We start from the raw sequence: 23197 nt of genomic DNA, 5'->3' as shown, positions 1-23197 counted from the left end.
GTAGCAGCAGTAGTAGTAGTAGTAATAGTAGTACTAGTTGTAGCAGCAGTAGTAGTAGTAGTAGTAATAGTAATACTAGTAGTAGCAAAAGCAGTAGTTGTACTAGTTGTAGCAGCAGTAGTAGTAGTAATAATAGTAGTACTAGTAGTAGCAGCAGCAGTAGTTGTACTAGTTGTAGCAGCAGTAGTAGTAGTAGTAGTAGTAATAGTAGTACTAGTAGTAGCAGCAGCAGTAGGTGTACTAGTTGTAGCAGTAGTAGTACTAGTAGTACTAGTAGTAGTAGCAGCAGCAGTAGTTGTACTAGTTGTAGTAGTAGTAGTAGTAGTAGTACTAGTAGTGTCAGCAGCAGTAGTTGTACTAGTTGTAGCAGCAGTAGTAGTAGTAGTAGTAACAGTAGTACTAGTAGTAGCAGCAGCAGTAGTAGTTGTACTAGTTGTAGCAGCAGTAGTAGTAGTAGTAATAGTAGTACTAGAAGTAGCAGCAGCAGTAGTTGTAGTAGTAATAGTAGTACTAGTAGTAGTAGCAGCAGTAGTTGTACTAGTTGTAGCAGCAGCAGTATTAGTAGTAGTAGTAGTAGCAGTAGTAGTAGTAGTAGTGTCAGCAGTAGTGGTAGTAGTACTAGTAGTGTTAGCAGTAGTGGTAGTAGTAGTAGTAATAGTAGTACTAGTAGTAGCAGCAGCAGTAGTTGTTCTAGTTGTAGCAGCAGTAGTATTAGTAGTAATAGTAGTACTAGTAGTAGCAGCAGCAGTAGTTGTACTAGTTGTAGCAGCAGTAGTAGTAGTAGTAATAGTAGTACTAGTAGTAGCAGCAGCAGTAGTTGTACTAGTTGTAGCAGCAGTAGTAGTAGTAGTAGTAATAGTAGTACTAGTAGTAGCAGCAGCAGTAGTTGTACTAGTTGTAGCAACAGTAGTAGTGGTAATAGTTGTACTAGTAGTAGCAGCAGCAGTAGTTGTACTAGTTGTCGCAGCAGTAGTAGTAATAGTAGTACTAGTAGTAGCAGCAGCAGTAGTTGTACTAGTAGTAGTAGCAGCAGCAGTAGTTGTACTAGTTGTAGTAGTAGTAGTAGTAGTAGTAGTAGTACTAGTAATGTCAGCAGCAGTAGTTGTACTAGGTGTAGCAGTAGTAGTAGTAGTAAAAGTAGTACTAGTAGTAGCAGCAGCAGTAGTTGTACTAGTTGTAGCAGCAGTAGTAGTAGTAGTAATAGTAGTACTAGAAGTAGCAGCAGCAGTATTTGTAGTAGTAGTAATAGTAGTACTAGTAGTAGCAGCAGTAGTTGTACTAGTTGTAGCAGCATTAGTAGCAGAAGTAGTAGTAGTAGTGTCAGCAGCAGTAGTAGTAGTAGTAATAGTTGTACTAGTAGTAGCAGCAGCAGTAGTTGTACTAGTTGCAGCAGTAGTAGTAGTAATAATAGTAGTACTAGTAGTAGCAGCATCAGTAGTTGTACTAGTTGTAGCAGCAGTAGTAGTAGTAGTAATAGTAGTACTAGTAGTAGCAGCAGCAGTAGTTGTACTAGTTGTAGCAGCAGTAGTAGTAATAGTAGTACTAGTAGTAGCAGCAGCAGTAGTTGTACTAGTTGTAGCAGCAGTAGCAGTAGTAGTAGTAGTAGTAGTAGTAGCAGTAGCAGTAGTAATAGTAGTAGCAGCAGCAGTAGTTGTTCTTGTTGTAGTTGTAGTACTAGTAGTAGCAGCAGTAGTTGTAGTAGTAGTAGTATTTGTATTTGTATTTATTATGGATCCCCATTAGCTGCTACCAAGGCAGGTAGCTTAGTGGTTAGTGCGTTGGGCCAGTAACCGATTGCTGGATCAAATCCCTGAGCTGACAATGTAAAAATCAGTCGTTCTGCCCCTGAACAAGGCAGTTAACCCACTGTTCCCCGGTAGGCCGTCATTGTAAATAAGAATTTGTTCTTAACTGACTTGCCTAGTTAAATAAAAGATACAAAAAATACTCTTCCTGGGGTCCTGTAATATTAAGGCAGTTATACATTTTTAAAAACATTACAATACATCAGATTTCACAACATATTAAGTGTGTGCCCTCAGGCCCCCTACCACACATCTACAACACAAAATCCATCTGTACGTGTGTGTATACTGCGTATGTTAGTGTGTGTCTGTTTGCATGTGTCAGTGCCTATGTTGGTATCTCTTTACAGTCCCTGCTGTTCCATAACGTGTATTCTTATCTGTTTTTTTAAATCTGATTCTGCTGCTTGTATCAGTTACCTGATGTGGAATGGAGTTCCATGTAATTATGGCTCTATGTAGTACTGTGCACCTCCCATAGTTTGTTCTGGACTTGGGGACAGTGAATAGACCTCTTGTGGCATGTCTTTTGGGGTATGCATGGGTGTCTGAGCTCTGTGCCTGTAGTTCAAACAGACAGCTCAGTGCATTCAACATGTCAATACCTGTCATAAATACAAGTAGTGATGAAGTCAATCTCTCCTCCACTTTGAGCCAGGAGAGATTGACATGCATATTGTTAATGTTAGCTCTCTGTGTGCATCCAAAGGCCAGCTGTGCTGCCCTGTTCTGAGCCAATTGCAATTTTCTTAAATCCCTCTTTGTGTCACCTGACCACACGACTGAACAGTAGTCTAGGTGCAACAAAACTAGGGCCTGTAGGACCTGCCTTGTTGATAGTGCTGTTAAGAAGGTAGAGCAGTGCTTTATTATGGACAGACTTCTCTCCATCCTAGATACTGTTGCAGTAGTAGTGGTAGTGGTAGTGGTACTGGTGGTAGTGATGGTAGTAGTAGTAGTCGTAGTAGTAGTTAATAGTTAATGGTCATTCCTCAACCTACATCAGTGCAGGCAGAGTCTTCGCACTATCTGACGTAACATCATGCACTCATTCCCAAACTTCTCAACAATCACAGTGACATTGTGAAGGGAGGTGAGGTGAGTACAGAGGCATAGTTATCATCCTGCATGCATACATAGTAAATCAGTCATGAGCCAGCCATGAACCAGTCAATTTCATTGTCATAAAATAAAGGCTGTGTCAGAAACAAATGACAAAACAACATCTTGAGTGACAATAGCTGCTATCCCACCTGGTATTGCTAGTTAATGACTGTCACCACCTGCCATCAACACAGTGGCCAGGTACCCTATGTCCTACGTGGGGCCTATGGGTCCCGGTCAAAAGTAGTGCACTACATAGGGAATAGGGTGCCAGTCCTGGTCTAAAGTAGTGCACTACATAGGTAATAGGGTGCCAGTCCTGGTCTAAAGTAGTGCACTACATAGGGAATACGGTGCCAGTCCTGGTCTAAAGTAGTGCACTACATAGGGAAAAGGGTGCCAGTCCTGGTCTAAAGTAGTGCACTACATAGGGAATAGGGTGCCAGTCCTGGTCTAAAGTAGTGCACTACATAGGGAATAGGGTGCCAGTCCTGGTCTAAAGTAGTACACTACATAGGGAATAGGGTGCCAATTGGGATGTAATCAGTGTATTTATTCCACCTTATATTCACGACTGAGGTTGATTAGCACGGATACAATAAATAAAACGGATGTTTGGTATTGCCACCTTGAATACTGATTGATACAGACGGCAGAGTGCCTGGTATCATGTAATTAAGGTGATTGCATGATTGGACATGTTATCTGATTGCTTGTTTGACCTCCTCTGAAGTACAGTAGTTGTCATGCATATGCATTGTAGGCAGTGGTAGGAGTTGATTGAATATATTGTGTGATGGTTACCCTTACAAAAACAGCTTGAAAAGAAATCACATTCGGACACGTGTGAACAAATCGCATGAAAAATGTCCTGAGTCAGAAGTGGTCAGAATTATTTTGAGTAAGACGTGGTTTTCGGACACGTGTGAAGTATCACATGTACATTTTTCACGTGTTTTTCCCACGTGAAAAAAATGTTGCCCACACGTTTATTATTCACATGATTATTATCACCTCTTCCAGTTACGTCTGGTCTCCCATCCAGGGACTGACCAGGACCAACCCTGCCTAGCCTCAGAGATAAACCAGCAGTGGGATGCAGGGTGCTATGTTGCTGGAAGGAATGTGGAAGGACTTGTGGAAAATAAAGGCCAGGGTAACACAACCGAAGGACCAGAGTAACATAACCAAAGGATCAGGGTAACATAACCAAAGGATCAGGGTAACATAACCAAAGGATCAGGGTAACATAACCAAAGGACCAGGGTAACATAACCAAAGAGAGGGACAATAGCAGGAAAGAGGGAGACGTTTAATTTAATTGTGTTAACATTCCAAAAAATCTGCACATTTTTGGGGTTTGTCTCCGTTCAATATTTGTTTTGCTATTAATACTTTGGGGCTTATGTTTTGCTTTCACAAAGGTGAGGTGATATAGTTTTTTCTCCTCACATGTGTAAAGGTGGTGTTAAAGCCAGACTCAGTAAGTGTAAGTTTGAATTCTGCTATGTCAGTTTGTTTATATTAATGATTTGTCATGTTAGTGCGACAAAATAAATCAATGGAATGTGTTTGCATCAGACATACACAACAAGAATCATTGTTCTCGTGACAAGACAGCACCCTGGTACAACGCAGTCTTAGCAGTGATCTGAGCAAATGGCAGACAAATTCACGGAAACCCAATATTTTAAGTGTTACTCTCAACCGACGAGAAAAAAAACCTAACCGAAAACAACAACAAGATATTAGGAGGTGAAGAGTAAATATCGGTGAAGGTATCGTTTCAGATCATGTCCGGAAAGGGGCGGAGATGACCGACATTGGACAGGGAGTCAAGGCCACGGACACGAGAAGAAGAAGAAGTCATCGAGCCCTGGAAGGAGGAACAAACAGCGGGGAGACGAAAATGGCGGCGAGTAGTGTGGACAAAATGGAGGAAATGGAGAGAAAGTTGGTGAAGCAACAGCTGTGCTGGAATGAGGACAATAGGGGTTCTACTTCGAGAACACAAACTCTTGCATCATTCACAGCAAAGAGCAAGTGGGGGATGACTGGAGGAGCAATGGCGGAAGCAGAAGTGTTGTGCGATGATCTTGGCGCGAGTACAGTTGGTGAGAATGAGTCGACGATGATGAAGAAGAGTGGAGTAGAAAGGGCTAAAGTTGTAAATGTACAGCAGTTTATGGCTGGAGTGTAATTCACGAGCAAGGATGTTTTTTTTGGGTGACAGGAATGGTAGGTGCATGTCGCTTGAATTGAATGATAGACGGAAAGAAGGAGCAAAGTCCATCGGTTTTACTGTCCTTTGATGAACTTCTTCTCCTGACTTATGTAAAACTTGGGTATGTGAGATATGAGGCGAGACCGTATGTACGGAAGCCGCTGCAGTGTTACAATTGTAAAAGGTTTGGTCACGTGACACGTGTCTGTTGAAGGAATAAATATGTAAGTTAGTAGTTGAAGAGTCAGATGAAGCACGTTGTTACAGCCCAAATGTTACACGGTGTACTGAATGAAGAGGTTCCTGAGCCTGTGTAGGGATCTGAATTGTACAGTTTTTGTTAGAAATTCAGGGTAATAGTGTACATATGGTTTTTTGTTTTTGGTAATTAGTATGAATTTGTTAATCCAAAAATGTTTTGTTTTTTACTTATTTTTTACTACCCTGTACAGTAGGTGACGACACCTTATGAGTGTAGTCTGCCAATTAACGTCAAAGAAGAAGAAATATTGGTGACAGTTTTGAAAGGTGGCGGGCGCTCCCGAGCCAACTCCATCTTAGACGAGCTGGGGAAATGGCATTGTTTCTGCTGAACAGGTAGGCTTGACTGACAGATATAACCACTTTCTTCCTTGTATCTAACGTTAGCTGATGATGTATTCGTTCAATGACTAGATAACCAAATTAAGCAAACTATTTAACAACAAAGTAGTTGTAAATGGTTACAAAGTTGTTATCTACCAGCAGTAGTAGTAGTACTAGTTGTAGCAGCAGTAGTAGTAGTACTAGTAATAGTAGTACTAGTAGTAGCAGCAGCAGTAGTTGTACTAGTTGTAGCAGCAGTAGTAGTAGTACTAGTAGTAGTAGTAGTAATAGTAGTACTAGAAGTAGCAGCAGCAGTAGTTTCACTAGTTGTAGCAGCAGCAGTAGTAGTAGTAGTAGTACTAGTAGTGTCAGCAGTAGTAGTAGTAGTAGTAATAGTAGTACCAGTAGTAGCAGCAGCAGTAGTTGTACTAGTTGTAGCAGCAGTAGTAGTAGTAGTAGTAGTAATAGTAGTACTAGTAGTAGTAGTAATAGTAATACTAGTAGTAGCAGCAGCAGTAGTTGTACTAGTTGTAGCAGCAGTAGTAGTAGTAGTAATAGTAGTACTAGTTGTAGCAGCAGTAGTAGTAGTAGTAGTAGTAATAGTAATACTAGTAGTAGCAACAGCAGTAGTTGTACTAGTTGTAGCAGCAGTAGGAGTAGTAGTAATAGTAGTACTAGTAGTAGCAGCAGCAGTAGTTGTACTAGTTGTAGCAGTAGTAGTAGTAGTAGTAGTAGTAATAGTAATACTAGTAGTAGCAACAGCAGTAGTTGTACTAGTTGTAGCAGCAGTAGGAGTAGTAGTAATAGTAGTACTAGTAGTAGCAGCAGCAGTAGGTGTACTAGTTGTAGCAGTAGTAGTAGTAGTACTAGTAGTATTCGTTCAATGACTAGATAACCAAATTAAGCAAACTATTTAACAACAAAGTAGTTGTAAATGGTTACAAAGTTGTTATCTACCAGTATAAAGTGATGGACAGTGGTTGCGAAGAAGACCCCAAAACCCTACAGTTACATCCCTGAGCTGCAAGCAGGTGTGGTCAGACAGAGGTTGGCATCCAACGTGGGAATGCCAAGGATCATCTGTCGTGTAGCCAGTGACCCAAGGAATCTTGGCCTTGTCCCTGAGGTGCTGGTTCAGGCATATGTCAGCCAAGGGCTAGGTATGAGTGATAAGATTAAAAACAGTAGTGTCAAACAGAATGTTTCTAGATAAATCTTTTCCTCCCTCTCCCTAGGATCTGAACAGCTACAATGACTTGAAATTCTCACACCCTGATCTATTTAACCTGTCTTTGTGCTTGTCTCCACCCCCCTCCAGGTGTCGCCCATCTTCCCCATTATCCCCAGTGTATTTATGCCTGTGTTCTCTGTTTGTCTGTTGCCAGTTTGTTTTGTTTCGTCAAGTCTACCAACGTTTTTCCCATGCTCCTGTCTTTCTCTAGTTCCTGTTTTCTAGTTTTCGGTTTTGACCATTCTGCCTGCCCTGAGCCTGCCTGCTGTTCTGAACCTTGTCAACCACCCTAGATTACTGACCTCTGCCTGGCCTGACCCTGAGCCTGCCTGCCGTTCTGTACCTTTCAGACTCTGCTCTGCCTGACCTTGACCTGTCATTTGCCTGCCCCCCTGTTTTTGTAATAAACTTTTGTTACTTTGAAACTGTCTGCATCTGGGTCTTTTCCTGATTCTTGACAGAAACCCCATGCCCACATAAACCTAATTTTCTTATAAATAGCAATTGTAAATAACCTCATGTTACTGATACTGTATTGTACAGTCCTCTACTCAATCCACCTGTAAATAAACCTTATGAGTACCTTGTCACTCATGAATGTTGTCTTATGACTAAATAAATGTAATTATACACTGTCAAATTCTTTGTTCTATGATTCTGTTTCATATAAAAAATATATATATTTGTTGAACAAAAAACATTTTGCACTATATTCAACCTTTGTCTGTAACATCAGTTGTTTTTATTAAACAGTGGGTTCGAGTTAGCGAACACATACACAAATAAACAAACAAATACATGGACAGAATTCTCTTAGCCTGCCAGGAGTGAATCCTTTATACAGGCCATTAGTGTCAGGGGAAGCGTCTCTGATGTGCCACACGCTGCAGCTTGGAATAACAATTGTGTGACCCTGCCGAAGCATGCCATGCTGCCAACAGATAAACTGCCGGTAGGCAGCATGCCTGTACTCCGCATGGTCTTCTCCCTGTTCCTCGCTCTCATCCAGGGCTAACAGATCATTCCTGTAGACCCTGATGTTCCTCAGATTTCCAGGCTCCAGGCAGGAAGTGTACATGTGCAGCATTGTACTGATGCAGGATTCTAGCCCCCCACCACAACACTTCTCCTCAGTCAGTTGGCATTTCACGACACCTGCCACAGGTGCACCAAAAAGGGCCTCCCCCTGCACCTCCACTACCTCCCTGGTTGGCTTGGATGAGATGGACCACATCAAAAAGAGCTCCTGGTGTCCTCTCCAGCATCATCATCAAATCACCATGTCTCTCTCTCTCTCTCTCTCTCTCTCTCTCTCTCTGACAGCTGTTCAAGATACACCTAAAGTTAATGAGTAAAAAAAAAAAGCTATACTTCCTGGTTGACATAAGTACCAGAGTTGACAATCTGGTCTAGATTTGGTTTAGACTAATCAGACATGGTGTTGTGTGGCTTACAAAGCTGTGCACGTCTATCTTGATAATGATGATCAACTCTCTCCCTGTGAGCCAAGGATATTTCCCAGATTCTGCCTCTGCTGCTTCTACATCTTCCCCTGTTCCCTCCCCTGGCCCTGTTTGATCCTCTTACCCTCTACATGGACCCTGTTTCTACACTGGCCTTCAGCAATCCTCCACAGACCCTTGGACCTCCTTCTCTTTTTAGACCTATGTGTGCCATGTTCAGGAAGCAGATTCTCCTAAAAGCAATCATTGAAGAATCAGAATCACCTTTATCCACCAAGTACGTTTACCTGTACTAGAAATTTGACCTGGTGAAATGGTGCTGCCAGCAATTGACAAAAAATATACTCTATGTAAGAATAGCAATTAGTAGATGTTGATATTATTTGCTGTAAATATTTCATAGACCTAGCTATGACTGACAGCTAACTTAGCTACAACTATTGATACATTCACAAGGTCATTAGATATTAGCTATATTACCTCGACATCTCTGATATAGTAACACTAGCTCTTTAGATGTTTATGTTGTGGAAGGGAGACAAATGTGACTAATTAGCTAACACAAATATACTCAATGTTTTGCTAATACATGAAATGAAAACAAGCATTTTTGATTTACAATGAGCCTAACGTTAGCTAACTGTTAGTTTGCTAGTTAGCTAGTGAGCTAACTAATTTAGGCAGTTAGCTAGCTCCAGTAGCTGCCTAGTCTAGCTACAGTAGCTGCCTAGTCTAGCCAACAGGCAGAACACTACAGAATATGGAGAACAGGGCCCGGATTCACAAAACACTTCTTACACAAAAACTGAAGAAGCTTTTTAAGAAGTTCATAAGAAGTTCATAAGATAGTTCGTAAGTGCAATTCCTCAACAATATCTTAAGATTTTATGATTTTCTTACGAACTTCTCAAATATCTTCTTAAAAAAATCTTCTTAACATGTTTGTTGCTAGGCAACCATTTTAGCTAGCTATCTAGCTACCTATGGCAATCATGTTAGCATATTTCTTACTAAGATTACTGTTCTACAACATGTTTAAAAGAATCAATACTGAAACTTTCAGATGAAGTTTGTGTGTGAATTAACATGTTCCATTGCTTTCATGAGCTTTTTCTCTCACTGCCCTGAGTTTAAGACAAGGGTTTAACTATCTTGGAATTAAATAACATTTCCAATAACTTTATTTTCAATAATCACATTTTTTCTTAACTTTGTGCTTAAGGAGAAACATAAGAAATAGCGCAAGAAAATGTCCAATAATCTTTTTTAACTTTCTTCTTAAGTCTTTAGTTAAGGAAACAATGGCAGTTAAGAAGAAATGTCTTCTTAAGAAGGTTTTGTGAATCTGGGCCCAGTTTGGCAGAAACTAGCTATTTTCCAGAACAGAACAAAGTATACAATATAATGGATTGCTAATTACATAAAATAATTGAATGTTTTATTCCAAAAAGTACTCTTATCAGTATCTTTGGTTATAGTCCGACAGGACTGACTAAACGGCACTATGGCAGAGAGACAGATAAGTTGTAAATATCACTCAGCGCATGAGCGAGATTACATTTTGGCTACTCTCGATCATACATCATCATGTCGTCTGGCTGAGAAATTAGCTGCAAAATGTAAACAAACCTGAAGGGTGCAAATGGAAAAAAGCTCCAGTATTTCCAGTGCTGTGGCATCAAAGCACTAAATAAGTCAAATTAAGACTTAATATCTCTTTGTCATGTCCTGACCATAGTAAGTGGTTATTTTCTATGGTAGAGTAGGTCAGGACATGACAGGGGGTGTTTGTCTATGTTTTGTATTTCTATGTTCAGTTCTAGTTTTGTATTTCTATGTTGGTGTTGTTTGGGTTGACCTCCAATTGGAGGCAGCTGATCCTCGTTACCTCTAATTGGAGGTCATATTTATGTTGATGTTTGTCCCACCTGTGTTTGTGGGTGTTTATCTTTTGAGTAGTGTGTTTTCCTCTCTGCATCACAGTTTGTTGTTTTTGTATATTCAAGTATTTTTGTGTATTGCATTTAGTTTCACTATAATAAAAATATGTGGAACTACGAACACGCTGCATTTTGGTCCGATCCTTCAAACAGCCGTGACACTCTTATTTGAGAGATATAAACCAAAATTGAAAATTCATTTGATTTATTTTGCACTTACTGAAACTCTAAATTCAATACATGTGAAAATATGGTTTCACATGTGACATTTAAGGTCAACATGTGAAACTGCAAATGTGGCATGTTTTTGTTGTTGTTGTTGTAAAGGATAGTTTGAATATATTTACAATCCCTCTACTCCAAATGTTTGAAACTGTATTTGTTGCGGAGGCTTACACAGAGGTTTCACCAGGTGAAAACAGAATTTATCAATTTTGTTATAACGTAGATGTGTAAATAGTGTTATTTAACTGTGTAAATAGTATCACTCAACTGTGTAAATAGTGTCACTTAACTGGGTAAATAGTGTCACTTAGCTGTGTAAATAGTGTCACTTAGCTGTGTAAATAGTGTCACTTAGCTGTGTAAATAGTGTCACTTAGCTGTGTAAATAGTGTCACTTAGCTGGGTAAATAGTGTCACTTAGCTGGGTAAATAGTGTGTCACTTAACTATTGTAGCGGTTTCAGGGGTTGTGTGGTGGATGGACGGTATGTGCCTGGTTGCTTTGTTTTCTGGATGCCATGACCACGGACAGCAATGTGAAGTATTCCCCAGAGGCAGGACCATGGACAGCTCAGGGGAATCTTCTAGACTGCAGCAGAACAGCCACACCTGTCTCCAGGTGTAATCAGAGCCAAACTGCAGACAGGTGAAACCAATCAGGGCCTCTACTTATCTGTGCCCTGGTTTTTTTTTTCTTCCTTTGTCTTTTCTTTGACCCCGGCAGGTGAAGGAGTAGGAGGTTATTGGGGAGAGAGAACGTACGGTGGAGAAGGCGGTTTACCGGAAGAAAGGAACTGATGAGTTCAACAATGATTGAACCCCCAAAGACTAAGATTGGAGGACCTTCCACTGGTAACGAAGTGTTTACTCTGTTTGTTTAGAGTTTTGCAGAAATGGAACGCTGCCGACCTCTGATAATAATAAACCGCTTTAACCCTTCCCTTGGACTGGTGGTGTATTTGCATGTGTAAACCCTGCCTTACAGAGATCTTGGCGCCGAATCCGCCACGCTGTGTAAATAGTGTGTTGATTTTGTCCTCTGAATACACTGAAAGTTATCCATCAGTTAAATGACACTCTGAACCTTCTCTTCTTAACAGGCCAGTTGACAAGGATTCATCACCCTGGTTCTATCTGCTTTTACATTTCATCCATTATTTATCTAGCCTGTGTTTTGGCACCAAAACTGTATCATAAAGTGCCTTTTTACATCAAAGGAATACGAGCGCAGTCCTGCCAAGTGTTCCCACTCTAAGGTATGGCAGTCCCATGCAGCAGCATGACAAGAAATCTGTTATTTTAGAAAATCAGCGCCACACCAAAGGTGATCACCCTGGGACATGTAACACAGCTGTCAATGAAGGCAGGATCCCAGCAGAAGAGGAAAGATGCAGTGTAATGTACAGATATTAGGAGGAACCCAGGCTGAGCATGACATACTTGTGAGTCACTGTACTCCTCAGTAACCGCCTCGCTGTGCCCCTCAGTAACCGCCTCGCTGTGCCCCTCAGTAACCGCCTCGCTGTGCCCCTCAGTAACCGCCTCGCTGTGCCCCTCAGTAACCGCCTCGCTGTGCCCCTCAGTAACCGCCTCGCTGTGCCCCTCAGTAACTACCACATGATTAGTTTAGCACTGGGTCATACTGGATAGCCTATACATAAGAGACATGTTGGGGAGAGAGAAGAAACCAATAATCCATTAATATAACATACATCTTCTTCTTTTATCAATTGATTTTAATCATCAACATCAACAGAGCTGTGCCAAAGCCTGTCTTACTAATCTGTAGTTCTCAAGCACAGCATTTCTTAGACATCACATCACACCACACAGACGTTTCCACACGGACATCTTGAGATCTCTCCCATCTTTCTTCCAACTCCCTGGGTTCCTCTCCCAAAGTCATCAGTTTGACCCCTATCGGATGGTTGAGCGAGACAGCCATCCCCCTGGTACAGTGCCTGTTCCTCACCACAGAGCTGTCACAGTGCCTGTTCCTCACCACAGAGCTGTCACAGTGCCTGTTCCTCACCACAGAGCTGTCACAGTGCATGTTCCTCACCACAGAGCTGTCACAGTGCCTGTTCCTCACCACAGAGCTGTCACAGTGCCTGTTCCTCACCACAGAGCTGTCACAGTGCCTGTTCCTCACCACAGAGCTGTCACAGTGCCTGTTCCTCACCACAGAGCTGTCACAGTGCCTGTTCCTCACCACAGAGCTGTCACAGTGCCTGTTCCTCACCACAGAGCTGTCACAGTGCCTGTTCCTCACCACAGAGCTGTCACAGTGCCTGTTCCTCACCACAGAGCTGTCACAGTGCCTGTTCCTCACCACAGAGCTGTCACAGTGCCTGTTCCTCACCACAGAGCTGTCACAGTGCCTGTTCCTCACCACAGAGCTGTCACAGTGCCTGTTCCTCACCACAGAGCGGTCACAGTGCCTGTTCCTCACCACAGAGCTGTCACAGTGCCTGTTCCTCACCACAGAGCTGTCACAGTGCCTGTTCCTCACCACAGAGCGGTCACAGTGCCTGTTCCTCACCACAGAGCGGTCACAGTGCCTGTTCCTCACCACAGAGCTGTCACAGTGCCTGTTCCTCACCACAGAGCTGTCACAGTGCCTGTTCCTCACCACAGAGCTGTCACAGTGCCTGTTCCTCACCACAGAGCTGTCACAGTGCCTGTTCCTCACCACAGAGCTGTCACAGTGCCTGTTCCTCACCACAGAGCGGTCACAGTGCCTGTTCCTCACCACAGAGCTGTCACAGTGCCTGTTCCTCACCACAGAGCTGTCACAGTGCCTGTTCCTCACCACAGAGCGGTCACAGTGCCTGTTCCTCACCACAGAGCTGTCACAGTGCCTGTTCCTCACCACAGAGCGGTCACAGTGCCTGTTCCTCGCCACAGAGTGGTCACAGTGCCTGTTCCTCGCCACAGAGCGGTCACAGTGCCTGTTCCTCGCCACAGAGCGGTCACAGTGCCTGTTCCTCGCCACAGAGCGGTCACAGTGCCTGTTCCTCACCACAGAGCTGTCACAGTGCCTGTTCCTCACCACAGAGCTGTCAGCTGTGGGTCCTTCTGAGAACCAAATACATCCCCCCCATCTGGAGAGCTGCTAATCACAGTAGACTGACAGCTCAGCAACACCGTCAGTGATCTTCATTAGTAAAGCTAATGTACACTACTGTATGTGTCGGATGCTTCATTTATGTTTGGCTGTATTGCCTGACTTGGAATGCCGGGGAAGCATTGGGATCCAGGTTTATACAGTGTTACAGCTGTAATTCCACAGAACCTTATCTCAGATGAGGTTCAGATAGGTATGTGGTTGCTGTAGGACCAGGCATATGGGTATTGCGCAGTAATTATTTTGACACTTTTTTTTTATGCACTGATTTATAAATTAAAGTTCCAAGTATTAAGAAGTTGTGTGATGGCATCAGTAAGTTAACCCTTCTTCAGGTCAGTAGAGGTTAGATGGCATCAGTAAGTTAACCCTTTCTCCAGTCAATAGAGGTTAGACGGCATCCTTTCTCCAGTCAATAGAGGTTAGACGGCATCCTTTCTCCGGTATCCTTTCTCCAGTCAATAGAGGTTAGACGGCATCCTTTCTCCGGTCAATAGAGGTTAGACGGCATCCTTTCTCCGGTCAATAGAAGTTAGACTGCATCCTTTCTCCGGTCAGTAGAGGTTAGACGGCATCCTTTCTCCGGTCAGTAGAGGTTAGACGGCATCCTTTCTCCGGTCAGTAGAGGTTAGACGGCATCCTTTCTCCGGTCAGTAGAGGTTAGACGGCATCCTTTCTCCGGTCAGTAGAGGTTAGACGGCATCCTTTCTCCTGTCAGTAGAGGTTAGACGGCATCCTTTCTCCTGTCGGTAGAGGTTAGACGGCATCCTTTCTCCTGTCGGTAGAGGTTAGACGGCGTCCTTTCTCCTGTCGGTAGAGGTTAGACGGCATCCTTTCTCCTGTCGGTAGAGGTTAGACGGCATCCTTTCTCCTGTCGGTAGAGGTTAGACGGCATCCTTTCTCCTGTCGGTAGAGGTTAGACGGCATCCTTTCTCCTGTCGGTAGAGGTTAGACGGCATCCTTTCTCCTGTCGGTAGAGGTTAGACGGCATCCTTTCTCCTGTCAGTAGAGGTTAGACGGCATCCTTTCTCCTGTCAGTAGAGGTTAGATGGCATCCTTTCTCCTGTCAGTAGAGGTTAGACGGCATCCTTTCTCCTGTCAGTAGAGGTTAGACGGCATCCTTTCTCCGGTCAGTACAGGTTAGACGGCATCCTTTCTCCTGTCAGTAGAGGTTAGACGGCATCCTTTCTCCTGTCAGTAGAGGTTAGACGGCATCCTTTCTCCTGTCAGTAGAGGTTAGACGGCATCCTTTCTCCTGTCAGTAGAGGTTAGACGGTATCCTTTCTTTGGTCAGTAGAGGTTAGATGGCATCAGTAAGTTAACCCTTTCCGCTGTCAACAGAGGTTAGATGGCATCAGTAAATTAACCCTTTCTGCTGTCAATAGAGGTTAGATGGCATTAGTAAATTAACCCTTTCTGCTGTCAATAGAGGTTAGATGGCATCAGTAAATTAACCCTTTCTGCTGTCAATAGAGGTTAGATGGCATCAGTAAATTAACCCTTTCTGCTGTCAATAGAGGTTAGAAGGCATCAGTAAGTTAACCCTTTCTACTGTCAATAGAGGTTAGACGGCATCAGTAAGTTAATCAATGGAGGTTAGAGGGCATTTGATGGTCCTTCACCTCCCTTCACTCATCTGTGAAACGTCTGATATAGAAAAAATCTGTTTCTAAATATTGTCTCTTCCCCCCGTTAGTTTTCACTCTCCCTCCTTCCCAAATAATCTCTCTTGGAGGTGATTATTCAAGGGGATAATTAAATGTAAACTGCCCAGTGTAATTAGTCATGTCATGTGAAGGACCCAAGGCGTTCTCGCTGCCAGCAGATGCTACTCAGCATTTCTCCTGCGGATCAGAATCCTTCACATAGGTCAAACACACACACACACAAACACACACACACATGTTTTCCTTTGCAGACTGTGGTACAGAAAGACCAGATGGCTAAAGTTGGAGGTGTATTTCCTTTCACCTCTGAGACTTGATGGCTACATTTCAACTACGACAGGACATTATGTCATGCTCAAGAGCTTCACGTGAAGCACTTCATCTAGATCACGTGTCAACCTCAAGGTCTGTGGGCCAGATCCAGTCTACATTGGAATGACTGAAGCCAAACTATGACTAAAGCCAAACCAAAACTGTTTCGAAACATTAGACCTACGTTTGGGGTGGCAGGTAGCCTAGTGGTTAGTGTTGGACTTGTAACCAAAAGGTTGCAAGATCAAATCCCCGAGCTGACAAGGTAAAAATCTCTTGTTCTGCCACTGAACAAGGCAGTTAACCCACTGTTCCTAGGCCATCATTGAAAATAAGAATTTGTTCTTAACTCACTTGCCTAGTTAAATAAATGTATTTATTTTTACTCTTTCCAGGTTGTTAAGAACCCCTTGCACAATGATTCAGTACTGGTACCCCTTGTATATAGACAAGTTATCTGGTACCCCATGGTACCCCATGTATATAGCCAAGTTATCTTTACTCAGTGCTGGTACCCCATGTATATAGCCAAGTTATGTTTACTCAGTGCTGGTACCCCATGTTTATAGCCAAGTTATCATTACTCAGTACTGGTACCCCATGTTTATAGCCAAGTTAGCATTACTCAGTACTGGTACCCCTTGTAAATAGACAAGTTATCATGACTCAGTACTGGTACCCCATGTTTATAGCCAAGTTATCATGACTCAGTACTCGTACCCCTTGTATATAGCCAAGTTATCATTACTCAGTACTGGTACCCCATGTATATAGCCAAGTTATCATGACTCAGTACTGGTACCCCATATATATAGCCAAGTTATCATGACTCGGTACTGGTACCCCATGTATATAGCCAAGTTAGCATTACTCAGTACTGGTACACGTTGTAAATAGACAAGTTATTGTTACTCATTGTAGATTTATTTCTTGTGTTATTATTTATCTATTGTTTTTTGTATTTTCTCTCTGTATTGTTGGGAAGGGCCTGTAAGTAGGCATTTCACTGTTAGCCTACACATGTGTTTTACCCAGCATGTGACAAATAACAATTGACTTGATTTTGATTCCCTGAAAGCTGGAAAGTCAGGGAGCATAGAACATTCCCAAACCGATGGATAGGGGACATAATTTTGATCATTTTAACAGCGAGGAAATATAACACATTTTCAGTTCGGCCTTCCAGACCCCGTTAAAGACCGAATGCGGCCCGTGAGCAAAATGAGTTTGACGCCCCTTATCTAAATGGTCAAAATGGATTGGTCAAGTTGGGGTGCTGCTGTCAACCATTGTCATGTCGTGTGGCTTTCGCTTATTGTTTACAGTATCTGTGTAGAGCAACAGGTGTACTTTCTGAAATGTTTGCTTTGCTACTGGAACTATTGAACTGCTATAAGCCTACATGGAAATATAGGAATATATTTTTCGCTTGGACTTACTCCTCAGTAAGCGTTCTTACTAGTATACAAATTGAAATGTTTTTTCTCTGAATGCACAGACCTGATACTGTGCTTAGGTAATGTTCATGAGATGATGACGTTTTTAAGTCTTTCACTCTGTTATCGTGACATCTTTCATACGGCTCTTTTATCCCATCTTGTGATCTGTGAACTTTGATTTGATTTGTTTCTTTGCAGTCTTTTTGCTGGTACATTTGATGTGCCATGTCAGATAACGCATTCCCAGAATTAAATTGAAGAGACAGCATTTCTCTCTCTGTTTCCAAGAGGTCTATTCTATATTGTATACCAAGCCTGCCTTTAAACCCTGTGGAAAACATGTACTGTTACACTCAAAGATTCCACCTGCAGTACAGGAGATTTCAAGATGGCCAAACCATGTTAAATATGCAGTAATTGGAACGGGTACCTTTATGATGTCATAATAGAAACATGTTTAAAATGACTAACAATACATTTTCTTGGAAATGTGATTTTTTTTGTTAGACTCTTCCCCTGTATTCGTTGAGATGCACTTTCTTGCATAACTCAGAGTATAAGTATAAGTCTCCAGTATTTCCAGTGCCATTGCATTCTTTATCCTAGACACACTACATACCAAATCCCCATGGTAGGCAAGTGACTCATAAATTAAACACAACTTCAGAATGAAAATAACTCCCTACAGATTGGCCCTCTGTAGAATATACCCGTGATTCTTCCACCCACTGCCACTACATTATATTAATCAGTTAAGGTCTTATCTGCCAGGTAACCTGAAGTTCACCTGCTTTGGGTTTTAAAAGGGTTCACATGCAGATAATTGTATCTCTCTTTTCAACCGTGCTTAGATTACATTCTCTTTCAATTATTAAGGGCCTCTGAGATTGTCACAAGGCACTCATTGAAAGAACAGCATGGTACAATGTATTATGAGGCATTAGTCAAAGAAGGGGCAATAAATGGAGAAAGTCATTGATATGCATTTCTAGAAAATACTTTATCTTCTACTCTTGTGTCTAAAGCAGATGTGTTGATGAATGAGAAGAGCATAATAATAATTATACAAATTAATATACAAAGTATATTTATTATTATACTACTACTACTACTAATTATTGCACTAAATAATATATTTATTATTTTTATTATTAATTATACTAATTACTTAAAGTATTAGTACGTGAAAAGCAGCTAGATGACAAGCTTACAATTGTATTACTATTAACTAATAATTAACCATTTATAAACTACTTATAAACCTTTATAATCCTTAATAAAGTATATCTCTATTGTTTTAGTTTCATGCTCCTCTTAACGCTAAGACTCATTTTAATCTCCAAGAAAATGACAGATTGTTACATTTCCCTAGTTTGGTCCCATGTGTTACATCACTTCACTAATAGGTTGTTTTACTGTAAAACACTTCACTAACAGGTTTTGTTACTGTAAAACGCTTCACTAACAGGTTGTGTTTCTTTAATTCCACTCACATCTGAGTGCTTTGCCTATGATCCTTAGATTGAATTTGGGCACAGGAACACTTTCTGTACAAGTTGGACTCATGCCCCTGGTAGGAACTGTCATGAGTGCTTTAGAATTGTGTGCATGAATGCATCCCAAATGGCACCCTATTCCCTAAATAGTGCACTACTTTTAAGCAGAGCACTATGGACACTAAAGGAATAAGGTGCCATTTGGGATGCATACCATATCTACAGCCAGCTGTGTGAGCCAAACTAGATGATTTCTGCCAAGAAGTGTTTGAACACCTTGTAAGCATTTTAAATCAATGCCCTGTAGAAAATGTAAAAATCCATATTGAATTCCCTCAACACAAGATATGAAGGAATTGAAGATATGAAGTTTACCATCCAGTGGGAAGTGTTTCTTTGATCTTTATACCTTGATAACATGTACCGTTGCCAGATCTCCTCTCAGTTGAACAAGTTGATGATGATGATGGGGGTGGTGGTGGTGATGATGATGGTGGTGATGGTGGTGGTGGTGGTGGTGATGATGATGGTGGTGATGGTGATGATGATGGTGGTGGTGGTGATGATTTTGGTGGTGGTGAGGATGATGATGGTGGTGGTGATGATGGTAGTGGTGATGATGATGGTAGTGTTGGTGATGGTGGTGATGATGATGATGGTGGTGATGGTGATGATGATGGTGGTGGTGGTGATGATTTTGGTGGTGAGGATGATGGTGGTGATGATGATGATGGTGGTGGTGATGATGGTGATGGTGGTGGTGATGATGGTGATGGTAGTGGTGATGATGATGGTGGTGATGGTGGTGATGGTGGTGGTGGTGGTGGTGGTGATGATGATGATGATGTGAACAATGATGCTGATTATTTTATCTCGCTGTCTCTCTGTAATGAAAGGTGGAATAATAGACTAAAAGCATCACTGGACCCAACAATCACTGAGGAAATAATGTATAATTAACAAACTATTAATTATCTGAATATTACAGGAAGAATACAGAAGCGACTTCTTCTTTCTAACCATATTTCTTTGGGGGATGAGATATACTCCAGCAGCATGTTTCACCTCTTGTAACCTCTTGTAGACAGGACTGGAGATAAGGAACTCATCTCTCTCTTGTATAGATCATCTGTGTGGATGATACCATGACCTGCCGGGGCCCATGATCAATTGAATGGTACTGTAGCTCAGTAAGGACTTGGTGCTACAGCCACAAAATGTAGGTAAAAAGGTGAAAAACAGCAGGTTTATGTATTGGGTATCATTTTTGTTCACAATTTGATAACAGGTGTATACATACAGAGGTGTATGATCTAAATCTGATCAGCCTGTTGGAGGAGAACTTGTAGTGTATTTGAGACTTAATAAAAATACTTTTCCATTTAGAAATGTTACTCTTGATTTTCCCTTACGAAAATGTATCAACCCTTACAAAAATGTCCATTAATTATAATCCACATAATAATTAATATTTCCTGTTTCTGCAGGATTATTTTCCTGCTGTAGCAAACTGGCTCAAATTAAGATCCTACATCTGTACAGAAAATAGAGACAGTTGATCCGTTAAAACAAATCTGAGTCAGTCGGAATGATCATATTATAGACAAAAGGTATTAGAAAAACAGCAGAAATACTGAGAACGTCATGGGATATTATTACATGATGTGTTATTCAGTGACAGTGACTTACGGAGGCAGATCTGGTTTACACATTTTATATAGTTATTTCTCTGTTGACCAGTACTTAACGCCACAGTGACTGGCACATTTTAGCTTCTTATTATCGGCATTCTTAACTTCCTGCTATGGTTAATGTAACGTTTCATTTCATGATTTCATGACTTCTGTTTCACCACCATCAAAATAAATATCTCTATGAGCGTCTGTGCTTTCCCAGCACACCATGGCATTACTTCACATCCTGTTCAAACACACACTGTTGGCATATCGTTTGGTAGGAATATACTGACTATTCAACTCACAACTCTCTAATGAGGTTTCCCAATAAGACGCTCTGATTTTGTTGGAAAAGTGCAGCTTATACAGGATTTCAGGTATGTTTTGATTAGCTCTGTTATATTCATATTTTGATAATGTAAGAAGACATGGTCAGGGAGAGAATTCACATCAGTGTTTTGAAATTCATGGTCATTTAGTGGTCATTTATATGTTTTTTTACCCTCTCGTTTTAATGATACTTTACACCCTCTAGTTTTAATGGTACGTCATAACCACTAGTTTTAATGGTACTTGATACCCACTAGTTTTAATGATACTTCATAACGACTAGTTTTAATGATACATTATACCCTCTGGTTTTAATGATACTTTATACCCTCTAGTTTTAATGATACTTTATACCCTCTAGTTTGAATGATACTTTATACCCTCTAGTTTGAATGATACTTTATACCCACTAGTTTTAATGATACTTTATACCCACTAGTTTTAATGATACTTTATACCCACTAGTTTTAATGATACTTTATACCCTCTAGTTTTAATGATACCTTATACCCTCTAGTTTTATTAATACTTCATACCCTCTTAGTGTCAAGTTGAAAGTGTTGATTACAAAAATATAATTTAAAGAGTGAAAGCATCAAGTTACAGGCTCTAAGGGAATGTGTAATGGGGTAAATACTTACTATACAATCTATATCATATGAACTTAACATATCCTCTTGATTCACAAGGACATCATGGACATGACACCCATCCCCAGCTCTGGTAATAGTAACCTGAATGAAGCCAACAGTTGTGGAGTGGACCTCAGCCAAGATGCCATCTACCTTCCTGTAATCTACAGTATCTTCTTCATCATTGGCACTCCCCTCAATTTGATGGCCCTGTTCGGGCTCTATCGTCTGATCAAGTCTGAAAACGTCTTACCGGTGTACGTGATCAACCTGCTCCTTTCGGATCTCCTCCAACTGTTCACTGTACCTCTATGGATTGACTACTATCGCAAGGGTCACAGCTGGCGATTCGGGTCCACTTCCTGCCAGTTATTGGGGGCCAGTTTCTACGTCAGCATTTACACCGGCATTGCCTTCATGTGCATCATTGCTTTGGAGCGCTACTTGGCCATCGCCAAGCCTCTGAGATTCCAAGCATTGAGAAAGCTGAAGTTTGCACGATGGATAGCCCTTAGCATATGGGTCGTGGTAGCCGTGCCTCCATCCATCGCCTTGCATAAAATGCAACCCAACGACAATCACACCCTGTGCATCGAGAGCTACCCTTCCAAGGAGGGGTTCATCATCTACCGATTGATCACCTTATCCCTGTCCTTCATCATCCCTCTCGCCTTCATCGTGTTCCTCCACTGGAAGACCCTGAGGTCTTTGTCGGCCATTGGTACCTTGGGAACGGAAGAGAAGCACCGCATCAGGGGGCTTCTCACTCTGCTGGTGGTCATCTTCATCCTGGTCCTCGGCCCCTACCACATCACAGGATGCGTGAAGTACATTGGATTGCTTCTCCACAGGGACGCCTGTGAGTGGGAGAAGGCAGTGTTTTTGCCCTACCAGCTGGGCAGGGGTCTGCTGAGCCTCAACAGTCTGCTGGATCCTATACTTTATACGTTCCTGAGGAGTGACTTCAGGGCGGCTGTGGGCCATTACCTGCCCTGCCTGAGGAGGATGCAGGAGTCTGTATGCAAGACTGTGAGTCATCAGAGGACCACCACTAAGACCCCTAGTAGTCTTTCAGATCACACTGATTCTATCTAAACCCAAACCAGACATTTGTAACATACCTGTACATGATGTACTGTGCCTAGCTAGTAACCAGCCTTCGAAGAACCATCACCAGGACCACTATTATCCTTGAAGACCCCACAGAGAGACCCTGATTCAACCTGTGATAACCATTAATACTGAACATTATTCATAAATGCTGCAGAACAAAGGTTATACTGTGGGAAAGGAAAATCTCTAAGATACACATATATTTCGTATTATTTTTTTTTTTACAAAACTGTTTGTTGCTCTAAACAGTGCCAGTGGGTTTTGGAAAGTACATTCTTGATTGAGACAGATGTGGTTTGCCTCATATTGCCACAGCCAGGAAGTTGCCAGATTGGGATTTCATGTGGCAGGCAGTTGGTCTCGCAGAAGGACTGGTGTCATCATAATAAATTCATATTTCCTCTTTCAAGCACCAAAAAATTACACAAAAAGGAACTTGCCTATAAATACATCTTGTTCCAAATCAATTGAAACTTGTTTTACAAACTTGTTTTACAACATTGTTTAAACAAATTTACAAACTAGACATGAAACCTATAAGATAAACTGCTGAGGGACTGAAGATAGTTTTAATCCCTGGTTGTCCACAATAGTGTATATTTGACACTGGGGAGAAATATAATGTAGTACTTTGATGATTTAGAGTTGCCTCTGGCAACTGAAAGGGATGGTTCCACCAGACTGTTCTACCTATTTATAAATAGCATCGTACCCAACTGAAAGGGATGGTTCAACCAGACTGTTCTACCTATTTATAAATAGCATCGTACCCAACTGAAAGGGATGGTTCAACCAGACTGTTCTACCTATTTATAAATAGCATCGTACC

General features: G+C 41.7%; 2 protein-coding genes across 2 annotated transcripts; both read left to right on the top strand.

Annotated features, from left to right (window-relative positions):
* The first annotated feature begins 5595 nt into the window (after positions 1–5595).
* LOC123724361 (uncharacterized) lies at positions 5596–18313 on the top strand. The gene is made up of 2 exons (XM_045687156.2): positions 5596–5730; positions 11301–18313. Exon 2 carries the CDS (start codon positions 12628–12630, stop codon positions 13693–13695), a length of 1068 nt encoding a protein of 355 aa, XP_045543112.2. The 5' UTR covers positions 5596–5730; positions 11301–12627; the 3' UTR covers positions 13696–18313.
* Positions 18314–20534: 2221 nt separating this feature from the next.
* On the top strand, positions 20535–22716 carry LOC123723966 (G-protein coupled receptor 4). Its single transcript, XM_045687151.2, has 2 exons — positions 20535–20670; positions 21313–22716. The coding sequence occupies exon 2, from the start codon at positions 21319–21321 to the stop codon at positions 22348–22350; it is 1032 nt and encodes a 343-aa protein (XP_045543107.1). The 5' UTR covers positions 20535–20670; positions 21313–21318; the 3' UTR covers positions 22351–22716.
* The last annotated feature ends 481 nt before the right edge of the window (positions 22717–23197 follow it).

The sequence above is a fragment of the Salmo salar genome, chromosome 01, assembly GCF_965601325.2.
Source record: "Salmo salar chromosome 01, fSalSal1, whole genome shotgun sequence".
Lineage (NCBI taxonomy): Eukaryota > Metazoa > Chordata > Actinopteri > Salmoniformes > Salmonidae > Salmo > Salmo salar.
The sequence above is the reverse complement of the archived record's forward strand: the minus strand, read 5'-3'. Positions and strand labels throughout refer to the sequence as shown.